Genomic DNA, 23,734 nt, shown 5'->3' with positions numbered 1-23,734 from the left:
ATGTTTGTTGCTTATAGATAAAAACCAGTGACTTGAGTTAAGAATTTTATTAATAGTATATTCCTGCATAAAAGTTATATTTTTCATTATTCTCATTTAAAAGAGAAATAAGATGCTTTTTCTCTGTTTAATTAGGGACCACAAGGAAAACCAGGACTTGCAGGACTTCCTGGTGCTGATGGGCCTCCTGTAAGTAATAGTTACTTGTCATTAAAATTTCTACATATTTATCTTCAAAAATAGGTTTCACATGTGTTTTAGAAGTGATTTTTTTTTCTGAAGTTAGTAATAAAAACAAATTGAGCCAGTAATTAAACATTGATCCCTCTCAAATACCATTGCATCATGTTACTTCCATATTGCAAAATCTTTAATGATCATGCAGTGATTCTTGGATAAACTCATTCTGGTGCTCTGGTGCCAGAATCTCAGATGCTCAGATTTTCCTACTTCCTCATGAGCCATTAGTTCCAGGCAAACAGATCCACTCACTATTCTCTCAGCGTTTCTCAAATCATCTTTATCTCTATACCTTTCGTAGCACTTTTTTTTTTCATTGCACTTTTCCATTCTCTCTTCTTTTTCAAAGTACCTCTTTCTTGAGGGTCCAAGGGGTAATTTCTCACCATTTGTAAATTTCCTTAAACACTTTCCATGAAAATCCTCAGCCTCCAGGGATTCCTTCCTTCTAGAAATATAGCAGTGTTTATTGTACCCCAAATGTAATAATAAATAATGTAAATATATTATCTCTACAGTTGTTATATATAAAAATTGGTTATTTATGCTTTTTTTTTCTCTTCAAACTACTTAGATTTTTGAGCTAAGATGCGAAATTTGTATTGGGTATAATTGTGATGGAGTAATACATTTTTGCTTATTGAATCTCGAGAATTTTATTATTAACACTATTAGTATTTATGATCTTGCTATATTATCAAATGTCCCGTTCATATGCCTTAGCTGCCTTTTGAAGGTGCGTATTTCATTATTTGATCAATCTGAGAAATAGAAGTCAGATTAAAATGCCTCTATATAAGAACTGTTGATACCAGAGTTGAATTGTTAATGATGATCTGTTTTGTTTTATGTACTTTTTCCAAACTCTCAAATACATTATGTAGTTGGTGAAACTTACATCCATAAAATTTAAGCTTATGTTTCCTTCCAAATGCTACAGTTTATAATGTTGTTTAGGGCCATATGCACAGATGCAAAATGTTCAATATCTTTTGAAACCATAGGTTTGAAAAAAAAGCAACAATTTCATAGTATTATAAACTACCATTAAAATTGCATCTTACCAGTATATGTTTTTGCTAAATATAGGGTCATCCTGGAAAAGAAGGCCAGTCTGGAGAAAAAGGTGCTCTGGTATGTTACAGAGTATCTATGTAGATGTCCTGTCACCTTATGTCTAAGAGAAAATGCTTTACTTCAGTCATCTTTATGATATATATATGTATATATGTATAAATATATAAACATATAATATATATGTAAACATTACATATATATATTCTTATCATTTAGGGATAGGAATATTAGAAAGTAAGTACATGAAAATAGTTTGTTTCTACCTTTAAATATGTCTTTACTCTCTAAAGATTTCTTTTGCTATCATTTAAATACAGTAATGTTCTGGTAGTTATTTTTATTCAAGGTTTAAAAAAACAGATGTGCCTTAGATAACTTTTAATTTTGTAATAGTAATTTTATAAATTAGAGTATATTCTTTTTTAAATAAATACTCTCATGATCAGAGATAAATCTAGATTTTGCAAAGGTAGTATATGTGGAATGAATGGCCATAAATGACAATATGAAACTGGGTAAGAATTACTAAATATCATTAAACTATTTATGTCACTCTAATTTTACTTTATTACTCTCTGGTAACTTTTAAACAAGAGAATATTTAATTGTAAGAGCAATAATTATCAAAATATCTAAATAAAATGTTAAAATAAGAGCTTATTTATTGTTAGTACTACTTTGAATTACAAGGGAAGGGGGTAGGATCAGTTTGTTTAGAGTTGGTAGTTTTAGATTTTTATTAAAATAGCATTAAAACACAGCATTACTATAGAAATTATATATTCTATTTAAAAAATTGTTTCCTTTAGGTAAACTAATTAAATGAAGCCAGCTGTGGAAAATATGTAAATTTTGATCATCTTCTTGATAATGTTTATCTTATTTTTTCATAAACATATAATACAATAAATTTGGAGTAGGTAGGGCTAATCACATGGTTTGTTCATCCTATCTGACTTCAGAAACAAATGATAAACCTCAAATAATCTTTACCAGTAGTAGAAAAATATCATATTCTTGTAGATTATTTGGTAAAATTACCGTGTGTGGATGAGTAGCACTTTCAACATAATGCATGTTTAAATAGCAATGGGTCTTTTTCAGGGTCCTCCTGGTCCACAGGGTCCTATTGGTTACCCTGGCCCTCGAGGAGTAAAGGTAAACGTTATTTTTTTTCACACCATTTATTTTCAGTGAAAAATATTACAATCACTTAATCCTTCTAATTTATTCTATAGGGAGCAGATGGTGTCAGAGGCCTCAAGGGCTCTAAAGGTGAAAAGGTAAGATATAATTTATTTAGGTGATTTTAATTGCTACATATCTATTAGATCAAAAATTTAAATTCATTCAACAGCTATTTAATTTCCCCATATATTAAGTGATTACTTGATAGCAGACATTTGTACTGTGTATCATGGAAACTTTTTTGAAAAAAGATTATACCCTGGGGTGAGGACTACATTATAGAACAGAAGCAAAGATATGTCATAAACAGAATTAATCCTATATCCCTTTTTTTCTTACATGTGTTTACCTTTTATAAATCATAGAGTTGCCTATGAATAAATTAGCCACAGGGCTTGTACATATCCAGTTATATGCCTAACAGAGGAATGTTTATTCCCTTCTTTCTTTACTGAAATCCCCAAAGTTAAGCTGAAATGCATTGGAAATTATGAAAGTTAGAAGTACTCTAAATCAATTGGGGGAAGAAGAAATCTTAGATATTATACTGTATGCAAAACAAAAATATTAATGAGAAGAAATAAAGATTAAAACTAGGCAGAAGTGAATGAAAGAATGTGGAATTTTTCATAAAGCATTTGTAGTTTAATTGTCCTTGGGAAAAGAAACTGAAAGTGAGGTGTTTTTTTTGTTTGTTTGTTTACATAAATGTTTAATGTAAGTGTAGAACCCCCAGATCCTTCACTGATTATGTTAAAATAAAATGGCAGGGGCACCTTGGTGGCTCAGGTGCCCAACTCTTGATTTCAGCTCAGGTCATGATCTGCGGTTTGTGGGTTCGAGCCCCATAACAGGCTCTGTGCTGATAGCTCCGGAGCCTGGTGCCTGCTTTGGATGTATTCTGTGTCTCCCTCTCTCTCTGCTCCTCCCCTGTCTCTCTCTCTCTCTCAAAATAAACAAACATTAAAAAAAAAGTAAAATGGCATTACTCACAGGCAGTATTATTCTTAATACAATATTATATTTAAAAAATAGTGTTTAGAATAAAATGTTTATAGCTTTGTTGAGAAACTATGGAATATAAATTTTGATTTTAATGATAATTTAGTTCCCATAGTCATAATGTTATTAAAAGCACCAAAAAAAAAAAGAAGCACCTTGTGTGGATTTGATACCAATGAGGAATGCAAAACAAGGACTGAAGGGATGGTACTATTATATCCATTATAATTTTTTCTAAAAAATAAAAAGTAACATACTGAGGCATTGTTAAGTAATGCAACTATATTCAGTTCTACTGTATAAAAATTATTATGAATTTGAAATGAACTCAGTTACTTTGATAAGAATCCCAGTTCATTCTGATCATCACAGATGAACTTCAGGGATAATGTCCTATTGAGTTGGTAGTTGAGCCCAATGATTGGTCAGATAGGGTTGAACTTGTAATTATTTGCAGATGGCCTATGCAAAAAAAAAATACATATATACACACATATAAGCATTTTCTCTGTTTGCAATATTTCTTAAGACATTTAAGAGTTAATTCAAATTTTTGTCTGCAATAAGTGCCTTCCAAAGAGTTTAGGAAAGACAGTGTTTAAAGGAAAGGTTAATTGGGGTGGGAAAGTTGTAAACTTGCTGGAAAAGAGATAGTGGCAAAATGACAGAAGTAAGTAAGAATATAGATGATGAGATACCTGTGAAGAGAAATTCACACAGGAAAATAATGTATACTGCTTATATGTAGAAAAACAATTGGAGATTATTGGTTGTTTTGAATGGTGTGTGATCTCAGAAGCAACAAGTAGATGTAGAGAAAAAGAATTAAAAATAAAAAAAAATTAAATGTTTGTTGTTTAATGTTTTTTAATGTTTATTTTTGAGAGAAAGAAAGCCAGTTGGGGAGAGGCAGAGAGAGGGGGAGACACAGAATCTGAAGCAGGCTCCAGGCTCTGAGCTGTCAGCACAGAGCCCGCCGCGGGCTATAAAAATTTTGAGTTCCAATTCTAGTTCTCATACTAAGTAGACTGGTAAACTGAGGCAGATTGTTTAATTTACTGAGTCTTATTTTAAGTGTGTAAAATAAAAACATTGTCCTAAAAAATCGCTAAGGTAATTTTCAGCAATACTTTTTTTTGTATCTTTTATTATATTTATACCTGTTATTTTATCAAATCTAATAACGTATTATGTAGATTAGAGAAATTCATATAAAAGTTAATGGAAACTTTGTTCTAATACAAATTCTCCCTATTTTCAAACTGTGAAGAGTCATTAAATATTAGTGAATTTTAATATCTATTATTTATTTTGTTTTTCTGAGAATGTTTATAATTGGCCATTTTTCTTGAAAGAGATAAGGAAGGATGTTGAAACTTTTTTTCTTTTTACACATAACAATGTTAATTGTTAACTAAAGGTGAAAAAGCAAGTTAGTACCCTAACTAGAATTAGAATTCTTCATTGTACAGACAGATGTGTTCCTTAGACCTTACGCAACATAACCCAATGACAAATGGCATAGGTGAATTCCTTGTTTACCCCTCTCCTAAAACTGTTTCCTTTTTTCTTTCTGAAGATTAATTCAGACCTGATAGTTTTAGGACTGAAAAGCTTAGTAACTTGATAGAGTCACTTGTTTTAAAAAATGCCACTTATTGTAAGGATACACCTAATAATTTAAATCTTCTAATTTATTTCTTATTTGCTTTTCTAATTTATTTTCTAATTGTGAACATATTGAAAACAAAGATGTGCCAGAAATAGCTTATAGTCAATGATCTTCTCTCCTAAAACAAAAATTTGTGCCTGGAAAAATTGTAAAATCTGTTATTGATTTTTTGACTTAGATTTCAGTGTTCTTTAAACTAAATTTGGCAACTGTGTAATTACCTTTCTCTCTAGAGAGAAGGTAATGAAGACAATAGTCAATAGGAAGTTAAATGGTCATTTTCAGCTTTTAAGCCTCTATTATTGCCCAGTTGCATCCAGTACAGAAAGAATCCTACTTACACGGCTACTTTATAGCCAGAATACTGAAAACGTCATGCTTTTGTCTTAAAGGTAACTTCTAGACCTGTCATAATTTTTAGGTTTAAGCAAGATACCAGATTGGACCCCGTTTCCAGGTTTAGGTCTCATATCCATAATTACCTAATATGTTCTGGATCTTAACATACCTTGCTAAACACACACTGAGGCATGTTCACTTAGTAAGGGTCCATTTAGTAAATGTTTATTAAATGGCATGGTTATTGAGGAGCAAAAATGTATGAGGCACTGGAAGCACAGAGGCTAATTAGGCATAAGTCTTATTTTCTACCAATTAATAAAAGAAAAAAAACTATGATTTACTAAGTGCAGGGTGGCATGTTCTGATAATAATAAATGTTCAGTGGGAGCACACAAGACAGAGAGGTTAATTTCAAGGTGGGAGAAAGACTGAGGTCATAGGAAACTTCACAGCAGAATTATGAACTGAGTCTTGGAAGAAGAGTAAAGGTAGACAGAGGTAGACAGAGAAGGTAAAGGGTTTGCAGGTGTGTGTATGACAATGGCAACCAATGCAAAAATTACAAATGGAAATATAGGTAATTAATTTTTTCTAGAACTCAATCTCAGTGCATTTGGGTAGGGGGTAGAGGGGAGATTCAAGATCAAAGATATGACTGCCAAAATGAACAAGCAAGGGCTAGATCATGCTTGTCAGAAGGGGAGGGGAGAGATGGCAGCTTATATTCATTATTAACAATTTGGAACCATTGAGTTGTTTTAAAGTAAAAAATTGTGTGATCAGTTTTGTTTTTTATAGAGGTCACTTGGCAGCAGAATGTGGAAGTATATGTGCCAATCTTCCTAGCTCTGTTCTCATACTCGGCCTGAAATATCCTTTCCTCAAACTTTTTAAGTAATATCCATTCTCTAACTCCTAATTAAGATACCAACTGCCCTGTCAAACCTTCTTCAAATAGCTTCTTGCCTCACTACCACCAACACCAGAACCATCATCATCTTCATGTTTTTATCATCTGAACATCCATCTCCATGTGTATCAAAGTTAATGCAAATGTTCTATCTTAGTTTTTATTGTTAAAAATCTCAAAATACTCCATACATGGACTCAGAACAGAGTAATGCTCAATTAATGCTATTGAAAATTGAATGGTTATTCTTTAGTAATTTAATTTTTTTCTTGAAATTAAGAGACATTAAGTTTGTTCATGAAGCTTACTTTTATTTATTCTTTATTTTTAATTTTTTTTTGAGGGAGGGATGGGCAGAAAGAGAGAGAGAAAATCTTAAGCAGGCTCCACACCCAGTGTAGAGCCTGATGTGGGGCTGGATCTCACCATGAGATCAAGACCTGAGCCAAAAACAAGAGTGGGATGCTTAACTGACTGAGCCACCCAGGCAGCCCTATGAAGCTGACTGTTAAAAATCTAAATTTCACTCAGAATAGTATGAAATATTTCTGCTTTCTTTACTAAAGGAAGCCCAGTTTTCAGTATTACTGAACTGATGTGATAATGAACATTCTCTATTGACATGTAAAGAATAATGTTGGCTTGCTTATTTTACATCTGAAAAGAGATTGTAATATAGAATACAAGTTGAGCTACAAGGCATTTATCTAAAGCACATGATACAAAATGCATACTATAATATTCTTTAGTGTGAATTAGTATAAAATTAAGGGTAAAAACATTTTAATTGGTAATCAAAAGTCCTTGTATTCCAAAGTTAAAATGATAATTATTTAAATATTTACTTTTTATGTGTTCAGATGGCATAAGATATATGTTATTATAAGGGAATGGTTATATCCCCCATAAGACAGAGATCTAATTGACATATTGGAGGAAAATTTCCTGGAGTAACTTGGAGCCAATAATAATAGAAAGACGACAGGATACAGGCAATAAAGATTAGAATAGGGAGAAGGAGATTTCACAGCTAGGATTCACATTTCCCAGAACAATTTTCCCTAAATTATCAGTGTTCATATTTTATATAGCCATGTTTTAGATTCATTCAAGCAAATCATTAAACACCAGTTTTATTACTTTTATTTTTTAGGGTGAAGATGGTTTTCCAGGATTCAAAGGTGACATGGGTCTTAAAGGTGACAGAGTAAGTAAGAGGAAAATTCGTACTAAAATAAACACTTACATGTGTGTGTATATGTAGGCATGCGTGTGTATATCCTTATATTTAAATATAGAAAGCACAGAATAAATAAAAATGTTCGTACTGAGACTTTGCTCACTTTGATTTTTATATGAAGATTAGACATGTTAATTTTTGTGGAGACAATATAGTCTTTCAGATATTACACTAAATTCCCATGTTCTACATCGTGTGTGTGTGTGTGTGTGTGTGTGCATAAAGTTGAGTAGTATTATTTATAGGTATTTTCTAAGTTGATGATCAAATTGTTTAAAAGAAGTGGTTTGAAGGGCGTCTGGGTGGCTCAGCAGTTTAAATTGTCTGACTCTTGATTTTGGCTCAGGCCAGGATCTCTCATTTTGTGGGTTTGAGCCCTGAATTGGGGTCTGTGTTGACAGTGCAGGGCCTGCTTGGGCTTCTCTCTCTGCCTCTCTGTCTTAAAAGGTTTTATAGGTTTCTTCTAAATTTTGTGGTGAGCTATTGCTTGGAAACCATGTATTTGCAACTTTCTTGAACTTTCATTATTAGTGATCTTGAATTTTTGAGCATAAAAGTAGTACACTTTTTTTCTGGTAATGAATGTCTAGAAAACAAACAAAAATACGAGTTTCCCAAAGTAAATTAAACTACATGCTTTATTGGGAAGATTTATTTTATCTAACACCATAATACCTAATATATCTAAGCAAAGAAGCATACTGCAGAATTTTTTTGTTATCCTAAAATGTATGTAATGCTTGTTTCCAGAATGGGGGCAATGATTTACACATTTCAGTCCCTAAAACTATAAATGTGAAAAACAAGTCTAAAATGGAGGCATTTTTCTTGTGTTCCAAAAGTGTTTTCCAAAATTGCTATTGTCAGAGAGGAAAATTACTTTTTCCTACTAACCTGCTAGTTTCTCAGGCTGGGGCCCTGTAAAATTAGATTGACAAAAGACAAATTAACAAAAGGAAAACAAACAGAAGTTTTCTAGCCTGTGCCTCAAGTTTACACATGGGAGCACTCCATGATAATTAACTCAAAGGGGTGGTTAGAATTTGGGCTTATATGGCATTTCAGCAAAGGAAGAATAAATTTTTAGAGAGATGACAAGGAAAAGGACTTTTAGTTTCTAGGGCTGCAAATTGTGGGAAGGTAGATATATTGGAAACTAAAGGTAGACAAAGGCTAGTTAATGAAGTTTGTTGAATAGATTCCTCTGGTGTCTGCTTTTGGCTCCAGACTGATAAGGGTCTAGTTGTCTCCAATGATTAACATTTGTCTTTTCTTGTAGAAAGGGGAGGGAGGGCACTTTTGAAAATTTATATCCTGCTGTTAGCAGCTTCTCTTACATCTGCTTCTTCTCAGTTGCTTTCAGTTCAAACTAATCTTCACACCAGAGTGGCATATTTTGGGGTTGATTATTCTGCCACCCTATACCATCTAACTTTGAATCTTATTTTTTTTTCTTCCTCTGTGCAACACAGATGTGTTAAAATTACTTTAATATTAAACATGGTAGCATCAGGCTGTTGTAGGTTTTCAAATGTCAGACTAGGATGGGAGGGCGATCTGGCTGCGACATCTGTTACCCCATTGATCGCCAGGGTTGATTCAGCTGATCTGGCTGGCTAGGCGGGGGTCCCCTTCCTTCCTCACCACTCCACGTGTGTCCCTCCGGAAGCACGCTCAGTCGAAGAGGACAACTTTCCCCAATACAGGAGGACCCTTCTTCGATCAAGGGTATACGAGTAGCTGCGCTCCCCTGCTAGAACCTCCAAACAAGCTCTCAAATGTCAGACTATATTCAGTTGTCTATTTACCAATGGAAAGGTTGATGAAGTCAAACGTTTTCAGGCCTCTTTGTCATAAATAAAACATAAGGAAATAAATGAAGAGTTGAAGAATATGACTTTCTGATAGACTATAATGTCTGTTATTCAATCTCCAATGTATTTTAAATTATAAGAATTTTGCTACTCTGTGTTTCAGGGAGAAGTTGGTCAAGTAGGTCCAAGAGGAGAAGATGGCCCTGAAGGACCCAAGGGTCGAGCAGGTCCAACTGGAGACCCTGGTCCTTCTGGGCAAGCAGGAGAGAAGGTCAGTGAACAACTTTAAATTCACAGATGATGTTTCATTGTCATTTAAAAATATTTTTAATCATCTATGTCAGAAAACTAGAGGATTCTATTGCGTTTCAAGCATATCCGTATACTATTAGGAGTACAACCATGAGAGGGCTACATTGATCCTTTTTCACTCTCCCTTGTCACCTATCCCCTCTGCTCTCCTTGGCCTTGCAGAATTAGTAGTTCTTCAAGCTCTTGCACGTTCATTAGAGATTAAGAATTTGATTGTGATTGGGGCGCCTGGGTGGCTCAGTCGGGTAAGAGTCTGACTCTTGATTTCGGCTCAGGTCATAATCTCGCAGTTCCTGAGTCTGAGCCCCACATTGCTTGGGATTCTCTCTCTCTGTCTCTCTCTCTCTCTCCCTCTCTCTGCCTCTCTCTCTCTCTCTCTCTCTTTCCCCCCTTCCCCCACTTATGCTCTCTCTCTCTCTCTGTTGCTATCGTTCTCTCTCTCAAATAAAATAAAACTTAAAAAAAGTTTAAAATAGAATTTGCATGTGATTAACAATGGATCAAAGAATCAATGAAAGATGGTATACTTATTGTTTTAGAAGAGGTAGAATTATCTTTGCTCCTCATGCCAAAATGTACACTTTATATTTTTTCACATGAACATGCATTTTCATAGGCAAGTGTTTTACAAAATGATGATGTCAAAGCCCAACTTGAAGAGATTAATTTTAGTCTAGTGTTAACCCAGGCATCACTATGTTTTAAAACGTCCCCATAATTGTAATATTCATTGATTTAAGAGCCACTGTACTATATATACTATGTCAGAAAATATTTTCAACCATTACATTTACATTTTCATGTAATATTAGACAACATTAAAACTATGGCATCATAAAGTATTTAGTGATATGGTGAACACCTCATAATGTAACTATGAAGTTAAATTAAGAAAGAACTAGAAATTCCCATGACAAGTGTTATCCTATTTGTACACTAAAGAAAAATATAAATACGAATTATTTCTTGGTGGTATAACTCAGATGATTTCCTTCCTTTTAATATGTATACCTGCTTTCCAAATTTTCTATATTGAGCATGCCACTATTCTATAAAATATGAGAATTCCATGCTGTTTAAGAAAACTCTTAATTTCCCTCCTTGCCATCCTGGCTCAGAAGAACAATATATAAGGATTACACAGGCACTGTGACTGCATAGGTAAGAAGATGTTTCCTCATGTCACTATGAATCATCTGATGTAGTAGTTCTTCTAAAGTTTCACCCTCCCAGTTGTCATTTGTGAACTGATGAATAATGTCATCGTGTTTAGGCAGGGAAGGAAAGGATGAGAGGAAACAAAGGCTTCCAAGGCCCTATCACCCTTCCACTTAGAGTACTCACTAGCCAATAGTTTCAGACTATTATGGGAACTTCCTCCCATCCTTCCTCCACTTTATTCTTGTAAATGACGCCAGAGTCTCTTCAGAGGCATCAGGACTTTACCCCACAATTCTTCTTTAACATTTCATTAGCATTTTCCCTTTATGGAAGTTGCCCATCACCATATTGAAAAGGCAAACAAAACTTCTGCCTGGATTTATTTTGAAATGACTCTAAAGTGAGTAAGAGTCTATATTATAATACAGTAATTAACATGGAACACAAAGACTTCATGATCATAATTAGAGAATTTCATTAACCTTGAAATCAGTGGCATAAAACAGACATGATAACTTAATGCATCCAAAGGGACATCATTATAAGCATACTTCTTAGGGCTTGTTTGCATATTTTCCATCTGAAGACCGCTTACCTATGCAGTGTTGATCTTGAATCAGACAACTCTTTAGTTCAATCTGTAATAACAAGGTCATAAACTATATTCCTATTTTCTTACCTTGATTCATCCAGTAAAATATTTATTGTGGTTCATAAAGTTGCTGTTCCTCTCTTACTGTTACATGTAGTAATATGGATTTGTTTTTGTTTCTATTCTTATTTTGTTTAAATGTACATGGGAAACAATGATGCTATGTGCTTCCCAATGTTTTAAGACTTTGATAAATAATATTATATATATATGGAGTGTGCTTTTATAAAATCTTAAGGAAAATAGTCACAGTAAAATTCCATAAACACTTTACTCAGAAATTTAGTTTAATTTTCTCATTACCTGTATTTTTAAGTTAATGCTTTGTTCAGGGTGAAATTTTGCTAGTATAGCATTTTAAACCTCTTGGTATTTGTTACACATCTTTGGACTTTGCTGCAATTTACTGTTTTAGCAGTTTTTGAGAAGTAATCTCATTGCACTGGAACAAAATTGTTGCACATTTAAGGTCCCACCTGCAGGCATTAACACTCCACAAAAATCATCATTACTTAGCTATATAGTTCTCAACATTTGATGTGTCGATTAACTCAGATTTTCCAGATGTTTGAAAAGAAGCAGCTTGGCCCCAAAATTAGGTCAGAATTTCTTGTGTAGTTCTTTAAACTGCTCAGTGAGAAATACTTAAATAACTCAGGATTGCTTACTTTGTATTTACATGAGAAATGAAATCATTTTATAAAAAGGATTAACTCCAGCTGAAATGATAAAATCTAAATGCAGTTCTAACTACATCAACTAACTTTAAATAATTTTAATGTTGAAAAGCTTAGGCATTTTCTTTAGTCATGCTTAAGAGTTCAGAGAGAGTCCTAGAATTCTTTTTCGCTCAGGGTCCTGCCCCCAAAGAAGGCACTGTCACTTAGACAGGTGTTAAGTTAGAGAACGTTATAGCATTAGAAATATGTCAAAACAATTTTTCCCTATGCAAATGAAGAAATATAATGTAAGTAAAGTATGGTGAAAACTTGTAAATCTTCCCTTTGACTGTACAAATATGTGGTTCTAACTTCTAGAAAAATGGCTAAAATCATCATTTAAACTTAATTCAACTTAGAATCTTTATTATTATTTTTTTTTAACTTTAGGGGAAACTTGGTGTTCCAGGATTACCAGGATATCCAGGAAGACAAGGTCCAAAGGTAAAACAATTAGCTTGATGTTTATAGTTTATCAACATTTTGTAGAAATTAATCATACATAATGGTTTGTAACACAGAGATGATAAATCCTTAAAATATAATTTCACAAGGGAAAGACATCAGGTTTGTGGGTGCCTGGTACACAAGGAGCTCCGGGAGCCTAGGTGATTATGGACTGGAGTATTTTAGCAGACAGTGTCATAAAAGGAAGACATTGTCAGCTACTTCCTTGTAATTGGAATCAGGACTATTCCAGAGTGACATACTACTATATCTAGAAGTTATAAAGGGGATGATAACTGATGGATAACAGTGTTTGATTTCATTTCTAGTACCCTAAGGGTTTGAATTTCCACTTGCTGCCTTTAAAAAAAAATTACAATACATCTTTCATCATCTTTCTCTTCCCTCCTTTCCCCAGTATTTGTTTCCTAGGGCTACTGTAACAAATTTCTACAAACTTGGTGACTTAAAACAACAAAGATTTACTCTCTTATGGTTCTGGAGACCAGAAGCCTAATAAAATCAAGGTGTCAGCAGGGCCCCAGTCCCTCCAAAAGCTCTAGGCGAGAGTCTCTCCTTGTCTCTTCCAGCTTCTAGTAAACCAGGGCAGTCCGTGGTTTGTCTCTGCCATCTCCACGTGGCCTTTTTTTTCTCTCTGTCTTCTCTTCTGTCTCTTATAAAGACACTTGTCTTTGCATTTAGGGACCACATGATCTCATTTCAAGATCCTTAACTTAACCTACACTTACAAAGACCTCTTTTTCCAAATAAGGCAACATTCACATGTTCCAGAGATTTGAATATCAGATATATGGATTTGGGGCCACCATCTGATCTACTACAGAACTAAAATTTTATTTTTAACTATTTGAAATATACATATTTTAAGCATAAAAATAGATGGTTTTAAAAATAGATGTTTACCCTGGTGTGCTAATTTTCCTCAAGCTAATCTTAAAACTTTGTCAAGGGGGCACTTCTTGCATTGACTAGTTAATTAAAGTGGTTAAATAAATTAATACATACATTTTGGTTTCTACTATTAAAATACTTACATGCCCATGAGACAGACTATCTATCTATCCATCTACTTTCAATCTGTCTCTGTTTGACCCATTCAGGCTTGACAGGAATCGTATATAAAGATAAATCCTGTTTATATAATAATCTCCAAACATATTTATTAATAAGTTCCCCAGATAATCATTGGGAAACCAGAATGTCCTTCCTCTTGACAAATGTGAACTGCATGTACTTGTGTTCACTCATTGTCCTGTGATGACACTGTATTAGGCTTGCTATGTGGTTTTGTCTTATAAATTGTCATTGAGTTTCTAGAAAATGTGGAATCCCTTGTATAGTAAGAGGTAAACATAATGCTTTGAGCTTTTTGTCTGTGACTTAAAAATAACACATGCATCATTTAAAGGTTTCTAGCTACATTTAGAATGCTTATTAGTAAGTTTCACCTTTTAGATATTGTCTCTAATACACTGCCCTGTCTCTTAGCTACCTTCCTTTCAAATGTCAAGCATTTTCACAAGTATTATGAGTGGAAAAAAACAAAAACAAAAACAACATTCACTGCAAAACCCACAACCTTACGCTATCATTAGATTGCTTGATGAGTTCTTGATATAATTAGGAAGTTGAATTGCAATTGTGGTGTTTTGATTTAAAAACAGAAAACTATCATATTACTTGAAGGCTTAGCACAATATTCTTTTATTTGACATTCTTATTTCCTTCTGTTTTTCCTATGACAATACTCTGTTCAATATTCTTTGAGTTATTTTTATTAACAAAATGCACCAGAGTGACTGGAGAGAAATGTTTCTTCCTAGAGAAATCAAACATTTTTCTTTACTCCTTAACCAAAATGTCTGAAACCTTGGTTTTTATTTTTTAATATTAGTGTTCTTCACAATAACTGTTTTTATGATCAAAAATGATTAATGTTTCTGAGTTCTAAAACAAAAAATAATGGTCTCATCAAAGATCAAAGATATCTTCACATTTTTTTCCTATGTGGAAGCTAATGAATTTTGAATAGATTTAAATCTATATTGTACTAAAAGTGAAATTCAACTGCTAATCTCTTAAGCAGTTTAAGGACTATAGTTAGACATATAATTTATTTAATATCTTACTAGCAATGTAAATCACAATGGGTATTTGAAAGTTGCACCATCATTGGTACTATAAAAAGATAGATCACTACTTCAAAAAGTAAATCTGTTTTAATGTAGGATTCTTTATATTTAAAACAGCATTCAAATAATTTTGAAAGTTTCACAATTGGTGAGCCAATTTTACCATTAATCTTTGACTTTTCAGCCTTTCATTTGCTGTTTGTTTTTTCCATTTAAAAACCTATAATGCCTGAGGTGCCTGCATGGCCCAGTTGGTTAAGCGTCCTACTTCAGCTCAGGTCATGATCTCACAGTTCATGAGTTCAAGCCCCTCACTGGGCTCTGTGCTGACAGCTCAGAGCCTGGAGCCTGCTTCAGATTCTGTGTCTCCCTCTCTCTCTCTCTCTCTCTTTCTGCCCCTCCCCTGCTCGCTCTCACTCTCTCTCTTTCTCTCTCTCTCTCTCAAAAATGAATAAACATTAAAAATAAAATAAAGTCAAAACCTATCATGGAAATTTTATATTTTGGTGATAACTCCTTATGTGAGAAAAGAAGAAGAATATGCCTTTATATTACAAACTATTTAGTTGATGGATTGGGCATTTTTGTTTTTTTCTCATAAATTGCCTAGAGCAGAAACTTACATAAGAAAATAAATTTTATAACAATAAAATTGATGCATAGAGCAATTTGTTTGAATGGAGTCTCTACAAATGTGATTAGTTATCTATTCTATCCAAGACAGAAATGAATATTTGTTCACAGATAAAATCTGGTAGAGTAGGTTATTTCCATATTGGATTTTACTCACTTGTCAAATTCCTAGAGTAGTCCCATAGTAATCCTGTACCAGATCTAACTTCTCATTCTCCATAGAGAAAAAGGCTTTGAAAGCCCTTCAAAAAACATAATTTGCAGACATTATTTCCCCATTATGTGAATATTACATGTCCTAACAATTGTCCTCAGGTGAATCACATAGTAACCTCTATAGACATGAATTAGAATATATTGGGAAATGAGTCATAAAAAGAAGCTCCGCAGTGCATACAATGGATGATTGTTTTGGCCATCAGCTCCCATAAGGCTTCACATACAACTTTCTCCTGGAGGAAATATACATTGGTATCTATTATATACATCACCTGGAGGAATTGTTAAAGATGCAGATTCCTGGGTCCTTCTGCTAGAGAGAGAAATCTGCAGTGGGATTTGACAATCCACATTATTAGGAATTACTCTGAATTATCATGAAATGGAGGGGACACATCACTTAGATAAATATTATTTTAGGGATAATTTAATCCAAATGAATAGAAAGAAAAGCAAGAAATATATTCAAGTCAAAGGAAGGTTTTGTTATATCTCCCTTAACACATGGGAAAGTATGTAAAATCTGAATGTCTACTACTCTGCTGGATATTTTATACATTATTGCATTTAATTCATAAAGTGGTCTGAATAGGAAAAGTGAGTATTTGGAAGCACACACTTTCCAAAGTCTCATAGTTAGCACATTGAGGAGAAAAGATCTGAACTTTAATCTGTTCTGTTTCATGATACGATAAAGCAAACCAGTCACAGTCATGTTCAAAGGAATCTGTAAACAGATAAAAATGTGGAATATGCACAAGATGAAATGGGGGACTATATTATATTCCATCTGTAAAATGTGACTGTGGATGAAGTATGATGCTTTCACTGTGCCTATTACACCTTTAAACAACCAATACTTATTGTTATCTATCATTATCATTTGTATACCTTGCCTTCCTTTATTCTAATCGCCCACAAAGTCAAAGTACCTATAAGATGTGGGTGAGTGTCCTCATTTTGCAGAAAAACTATGCTTGGAGAGGATAAGTAATGTACCCAACTTAGGTGAATGTATGATAAACATAAGTTATGAATTTATGCCTTTGGAATTCCAAAAACAGGACTTTAATGCTGGACTGCCTGACTTAAACTCTCAGCTAGGTTTAACCACATTCAAACATCAAGCAGAAAGGTGGAAGAAGATCTTTAGCCTTTATGATTTGATTCAATTCTAAAGGTGTAAAAATATTAAATTAAAAGTTTCAAATATATAAATACAACAATGTTAATTTAGGAAAATTTTTATAAAATTCTTATTTTAATATTTATTCATGCTCATGAAAAATAAGATTTTTCTTCCAAGTTGAAGCAAGTGTGTAGAATTGTAAGTCAAAATTATTTTATATAGTGTTCTCTAATTGCTATTTTCTAATATGAGAAATGATATTTGGTTCATTATTTTAAAGTGAAAAACTAAAATGTATTTTATCAATTCATGCTTTCACTGCTTCCAGGATTTCAGATGTTACTGTAAGTTCATTTTCCTAAAGGCCTGCAGCTTGTGTCTAAAAACGTTAGTTACCATGGGGCACCTGGGTGGCTCAGTCGGTTAAGCGGCCGACTTCAGCTCAGGTCACGATCTCGCGAAACGTGAGTTCGAGCCCCGCGTCGGGCTCCGGGCTGATGGCTCAGAGCCTGGAGCCTGCTTCGGATTCTGTGTCTCCCTCTCTCTGACCCTCCCCCGTTCATGCTCTGTCTCTCCCTGTCTCAAAAATAAATAAAACATTAAAAAAATAAATAAATAAATAAAAACGTTAGTTACCATACTCATTGTTTATTATTTTTATTTTTGTAGGGTTCCACTGGATTTCCTGGGTTTCCAGGTGCCAATGGAGAGAAAGGTGCACGGGTATGGTATAGAAGTCTATTGTCCTGGACTATCTCATACAAATGTTCTTGCATGAGTACCTGTCTTTCAGCACCAGACTCATGATTCGCTGTGATATGCTGCCTACTGAAACTGTTTGAACTGTCTTTGGCAGGGTGTAGCTGGCAAACCAGGACCTCGGGGTCAACGTGGCCCAACGGTGGGTGGCTTTATTTAAAATAATAATTTTCATTTTGGATTTAATGTTTCAAGATAAGTTTCTTCAAAAATAAAAACAGATTCTGTGCTTTGGGGTGTGCCTGACACTCGATCGGTTTCATCTTTTGCTCTCGTATGCAGGGTCCTCGAGGTTCAAGAGGTGCGAGAGGTCCCACGGGGAAACCTGGTCCAAAGGTATTAGAAGTACTTGTTCTATCATGGATAGAACTGGAGGGTATTATGCTAAGTGAAGTAAGTCAGTCAGAGAAAGACAGTTATCATATGTTCTCACTCATGTGTGGAATTTGAGAAACTTAGCAGAAGACCATGAGGGAAGGGAAGAGAAAAAAATAGTTACAAAGAGAGAGGGAGGCAAACCATAAGAGACTCTTAAATACAGAGAACAAACTGAGGAATGATGTGAGGGGCAGGGAAGAGGGGAAAATGGGTGATGGGCATTGAGGAGGCACTTGTTGGGATGAGCACTGGGTGTTGTAAGCGATGAATCATGGGAATCTACTCCCGAAGCCAAAAGCACACTGTATACTCTACAGTGTGTTAGCTAATTTGACAATAAATTGTATTAAAAAAAAAAGAAGTATTCTATTTGCGTTTGCTGTAAGTTCCTCTTCCAGAGGACAAATGCTATCAGAAGGAATCAAAAGTGATTTTTCTTTTTTTCTCTTTTCTTTTTTTATTTTTGATAGGGTACTTCAGGTGGTGATGGCCCTCCTGGCCCTCCTGGTGAAAGAGTACGTATGATACAGGATACAGTAACATAAAATAAATATTAATATTTTGCAAGTATTTAAATTTCTGGGAAAAAGTACATGTGTCTGCAAATACATGTACACAGAAATTTGCAAAATCTATTCAGAATTTAAAAGTTCTTATTTTTTAATTTACTTCTTAAAAAATCTTAATCACTTATGTGCTACCAATTTTGTTATAGAAATGAGAGAAATAATGTGCATAATTGCCCTATGATGTCTCTCAAACTCAAGCCAAATAAAATTTTTTTGAATATCCATATGACACCTATGCCTTCTCCTTCAGTCCTCCTGTGTTCCCTGTTGATATTCATTTTGTCCATAGAGCTGGAAGCAACATTATGCTGGTAAAAGGCAAGCTCCCAGTAGCCATTAAGTCAGAATCGATATACATTCAAATCAAGATAAAACATCTATTCCAGTAAATAGAAAAACTATTTAGTAAATTGATTTTCAATTGATATAAAATAAAGCTAAATATACATGAGTAAGCATGCCCTTTATTTGTTTCCTTTTGGCAAAATAAAGCATTTTTGTAGCCAGAGTTTTTGAAAGTGATCTTCTTGAATTTTAAATATTCAATCTATATTACTGTTAAAGAAATTAGACTCCTTTCTGAATATTCTATAACAATGTTTAGTATTATGCAGTTATAGTAATATATTTTTGTGTATTATTATTTGAAATTTATAATAGATGTTTCACAAAGAGAAAACTGAAATACCCCATGATATGTCACTTAAAACTGAGAATAAGTAATTTTTTGGAATGAAGTTTCTGTTTGTGACAGAAATGTCAGTAGATAAGACGTAAGAATAAACATTTAATTATAGTTGTTTCAAAGCTTTGGTTCATATTTAATTAAAGCAAACTTTCTTGCTAAATATCTCTCACTATTGATGAACTATTCCCAAATTAAGTCTATCCTGTACATTTTAAAATCATAAATAACATACACATTTTAAAAATTTGATGGTCAAAATAATTTTAATAAGAAGATGCAATTTAATTAAAATAGCTAAATCATTAAATGGAATAGAACCACTTGACAAATTATAGCAAAACTAGGAGTTTTGTTTTTAAAGCATAAACTATTTTTCTTTCATATTTTGTTTCTGCATTCCAAAATGTCATGATCAACCATATATATTCACAATTTTGGAACATAACAGTGTGACCCAACAGCATGATTACTCGTAATTGTAAAAATACTTTGAGAGTAAGGAAAGTGTATTTTGAAGCTTAAAGTAGAGGTTATTATAAAAAAAATTAAGTAAGCTGGAAACCATTTTTAAATAGCATTCATACATTTTAAATATACAGGACATACTTCCTATATTCTGCATAGTTGATGAAACCTTTTCTCCCTAACATATCCTCATTTTCTCCAAAGAATTTTATGTATCATAAACTATTTGGTTATGTCTTAGGCATAGTTGAAGAATGATAGAAATGATATTACCAAATATTTTCTTTAAAATAAATGACTTGGGAAGTTTAGGGGGAGAGTTTTATAGTACTATTGAACTAGAAATGGAAATACCTATTTTTGCCCATTTCAATGGACTTCTTTAACAATATATTTGCTTATAAATATATATATATATATATATATATATATATATATATATATATATATATATAGTATTATATGTACATATTATGTACATGTTGTAGGATATTTTAAATATATACTATTATATATTTACTAATTAGGATACTCTGCAGCTTAAATATAATAATTCCTCATACTCGTGATTTGCGGATCATGGATGCCTATTATTAAAGACTTAGTTAAGACAGCTTTTAGTTGTTCTAAGATTACCAGATTTAGCAAAAGCCAAAAAACAACAATAAAAAATGAAATAAAATAAAAAGACTTAAGACACCCAATTAAATTTGAATTTTTACATGAACAACAGAATAGTTTGTGGTATAAGTATGTCCTTTGCAATATTGGGAAATATTATTATTCATTATTTATCTCAAATTCAAATTTCACTAGGCACTTGGTTTTTATCTGGCAACACTTACTGGGTTCCAACACTGTCTTTACACTGAGTATGTATTTTCCACATCACCTGGAAACTATTTTCATTAATATGGAAGGACTATGTCAACACTTTCTTGTGGAATTTTATACAGGTCCACTTTTTCTTCTGTGTATTCTGTAGAGAAGTGATTTTTGAATTTTTTTTTTCCTTAAAGAAATTTAAATCCAAAATCAAATTTTGGTTGAAAAGGAGCAGAAATTTAGAAGGCAAAGAAACTACATATTAAGGAATTAGAAAAATAGAGCTTGCTACATAGCCTAAAAAAAATAATATTTAAAAATTTTTATATTTAAAATTGTTTTAAATGTTTAATTTTGAGAGACAGAGAGAGACAGAGCATAAGCAGGGAAGGAGCAATGAGAGAGAGAGAGAGACAGACAGACAGACAGACATAGAATCTGAAGCAGGCTTCAGGCTCTGACCTGTCAGCACAGAGCCCAATGTGGTGCTCACAAACTGTGAGATCATGACCTGACCCGAAGTCGGATGCTTAGCCGACTGAGCTACCCCAGAACCCCCTAATATTTTATATTTAAAATAAAACTTTGTTGATAATATTAAGTTATTATGATATATATTTAAGAATGATAGTTTCATACTTCAATGAGAGTACTAAAATTTGTAAGTCCCAAAGGTTGCCCAGTGTTTTTGGTAATTACACTGTGATATCTATTTTTTTAATGACATATTGAACTTTGAAGTTTCTTTTTGATTTTAAGATAAGATGCTGGTAATAGCAATAATTTGTGCTGATTTCTGAACTAGCATTGGCTTAAAAATGATAACAAAATTAAAGACCAATTTTAGCAAACTTCATTTTTTATTTAAATATAAATAAATCCTATTCTAGTTGAGTTATTTAAGAAATCTATTTATATTATGTTCCTATATATATATATATATATATATATATATATATATATTTCTTTTGGAAATGTAATTATTATGTTCTGGGAACATAAAGGATTATCTTCACCAATTATTTTGCTGTCACTATAATAGGGTCTATTTACTGCATTTTAAATTTATATAAATATAAGTATTGAATAATAAGGTTGATTAAAGATTAGGTTAAAACAATATTATAAATGTATTTTTAGATTGAATGTTAATGAGAAAAATAATACAATAAAGCGTTTTTTCTCTGATCTACAAAAGAATTTTATATATGAGTAAAATGAGATATTGGCATCTTCCAAAATACATTTTAAATATAGAAATTAGTTAAAGGTCTTTCTGAATTAGTCACTTATTTTTTCCTTTACTTTTATATGACTGGAATCAGAACATTTATAGAGTCAATTTTAAAAATAATTTTTTGGGGGTGGCTAGGGAATTGAATTATTCTGTCCCAAGGATGTTTCCAACTAATGTTAAAAGTATGGAGCTTCTTGATACATCTATGTTCTGCTCACTTTATTATGAATTCTAAATATTCATAGTGCTCATGATTTAAGGCCATTGGTGTGCGGTTTTGAGTACTGAATAAGGTGAAAAATCATGCATTTAACTTTTAGATTAGCTTACATTATCTTGTTACATTACTGTAGTTCTGTCATGATGATGAAGAAGCTGTATGCTATATTGTGTTTCATCTGTAGAAATAAACTGTAAAGTATAAAGATGTATCTTTTAAGGCATATTCTTAAATTTCTCCACTGCTTTTTATTTTCAGGGCCCTCAAGGACCTCAGGGTCCAGTTGGATTCCCTGGACCTAAAGGTCCTCCTGTAAGTACCAGGTTTTTCTTTATTTCTTCATTTGACAATGTTTTCAAATTTTCAAGAGTCACAGTTTATATTTTAAGTAATTTTTAGATGCAAATATTGACGAAAATTCTAATAAAAATAAATTGCAATTGGTGACGTCAAAGAATGTACATTTTTCAATTTATGACGTTTATTGAATGTTTCTGATATAACCCAAATAGATCTTCATAAAGATTCTTGCAAAGTACATTAAAGACAGGAACAACCTGGATGTTATTCTCTCAAATACTCCTCCACTGCAGTGCATATTACTAATGGCATTAAAAATTGTTACTGAATCTTAAATATTTGTTACATCAGAACTTCTCTTTTGTCTTCCATCATCCAATGTATCCTTCAAAATATCACTTCCTAAACATTCTCTGGCATTCTGACATTACTTACATTTCATTGTAATTTGTTTATTTGTATTTATTATTTTTGTCTATAATCCGTGCTTTTAAAAAAAATAATGACAATCCTTTCTGAATTATATCCCTTTTATAAAATTTGCTCATTCAAGTATCTTCACAAAGTTAATGGAAATCCTTTATTTCCACACTTAAATGTATATGGGAATATCAGACATGCTCATTGCTCAGTTGTTTTATTTTTCTTTTCTTAGTAACCTACTCAGTTTATTTATGAGAACTAGAATCAACTTAATCACTGGTTTAGTCCATTCTGGCTGCTATAACAAAAAACAAGCAAACAAGCAAACAAACAAAGCACACAATGTTGTTTACCCACAGAGACTAGATAGCTTATAAACAACAGAAGTTTATTTTGCACAGTTCTAGATGCCAGAAGTTCTAGCTCAGGGAGCCAGCATGGTCAGGTGGGGGCCCTCTTTCAGGTAACAGGGCAGAAGGGGCTAGGAAGCTTTTGGAGTCTCTTTCTTAAGTCACTGATCTCATTTATGAGGGTTCTACCTTCATGACTTAAACACCTACCCATGGCCCAACTTACTAACATTGCCTCTGAGGGTTAGGATTTCAACATCATGAATTAGGCATTTCAATATGAATTTCAATACGAACTTACAGGCCATAGCACCCACATGTCTAAGGAAGTTGTTCTCAAAGTGTGGTCCTTGGACCAGAACATCAGTACTACCTGGGGTTTGTTAGACATACAGTCTTCTCCCTACATCACTCAGCTAACTCAGAACTCTAAGAGAGGGGCCCAGTCTGTTTAACAAATTCTCCAGATAGTTCTGATGCATGCTAAAGTTTGTGAGCCACTCTTCTAGTCTACATTTGACAATGCTGTCTAAACTTTAATGTGCATACAAATTATTTTGGTATCTTGGTAAAAATGTAGATTTGGGGGCATCTGGGTGGCTCAGTCGGT

At 33.1% G+C, this 23,734-nt stretch overlaps 1 protein-coding gene across 2 annotated transcripts in view; it reads left to right on the top strand.

Annotated features, from left to right (window-relative positions):
* The window catches only part of COL11A1 (collagen type XI alpha 1 chain), a 233,048-nt gene that overhangs the window by 120,312 nt on the left and 89,002 nt on the right, over positions 1-23,734 (top strand). For both annotated transcript variants that reach the window (XM_042953107.1, XM_042953106.1), the window contains 12 exons: positions 136-189; positions 1,330-1,374; positions 2,422-2,475; positions 2,556-2,600; positions 7,585-7,638; positions 9,649-9,756; positions 12,720-12,773; positions 17,580-17,633; positions 17,767-17,811; positions 17,952-18,005; positions 18,518-18,562; positions 22,310-22,363. In XM_042953107.1, coding sequence (XP_042809041.1) covers positions 136-189; positions 1,330-1,374; positions 2,422-2,475; positions 2,556-2,600; positions 7,585-7,638; positions 9,649-9,756; positions 12,720-12,773; positions 17,580-17,633; positions 17,767-17,811; positions 17,952-18,005; positions 18,518-18,562; positions 22,310-22,363 — 666 coding nt within the window. The remainder of the gene's footprint in view (positions 1-135; positions 190-1,329; positions 1,375-2,421; positions 2,476-2,555; positions 2,601-7,584; positions 7,639-9,648; positions 9,757-12,719; positions 12,774-17,579; positions 17,634-17,766; positions 17,812-17,951; positions 18,006-18,517; positions 18,563-22,309; positions 22,364-23,734) is intronic.

This window comes from Panthera leo, chromosome C1, assembly GCF_018350215.1.
Source record: "Panthera leo isolate Ple1 chromosome C1, P.leo_Ple1_pat1.1, whole genome shotgun sequence".
Classification (NCBI taxonomy): domain Eukaryota; kingdom Metazoa; phylum Chordata; class Mammalia; order Carnivora; family Felidae; genus Panthera; species Panthera leo.
The sequence above is the reverse complement of the archived record's forward strand: the minus strand, read 5'-3'. Positions and strand labels throughout refer to the sequence as shown.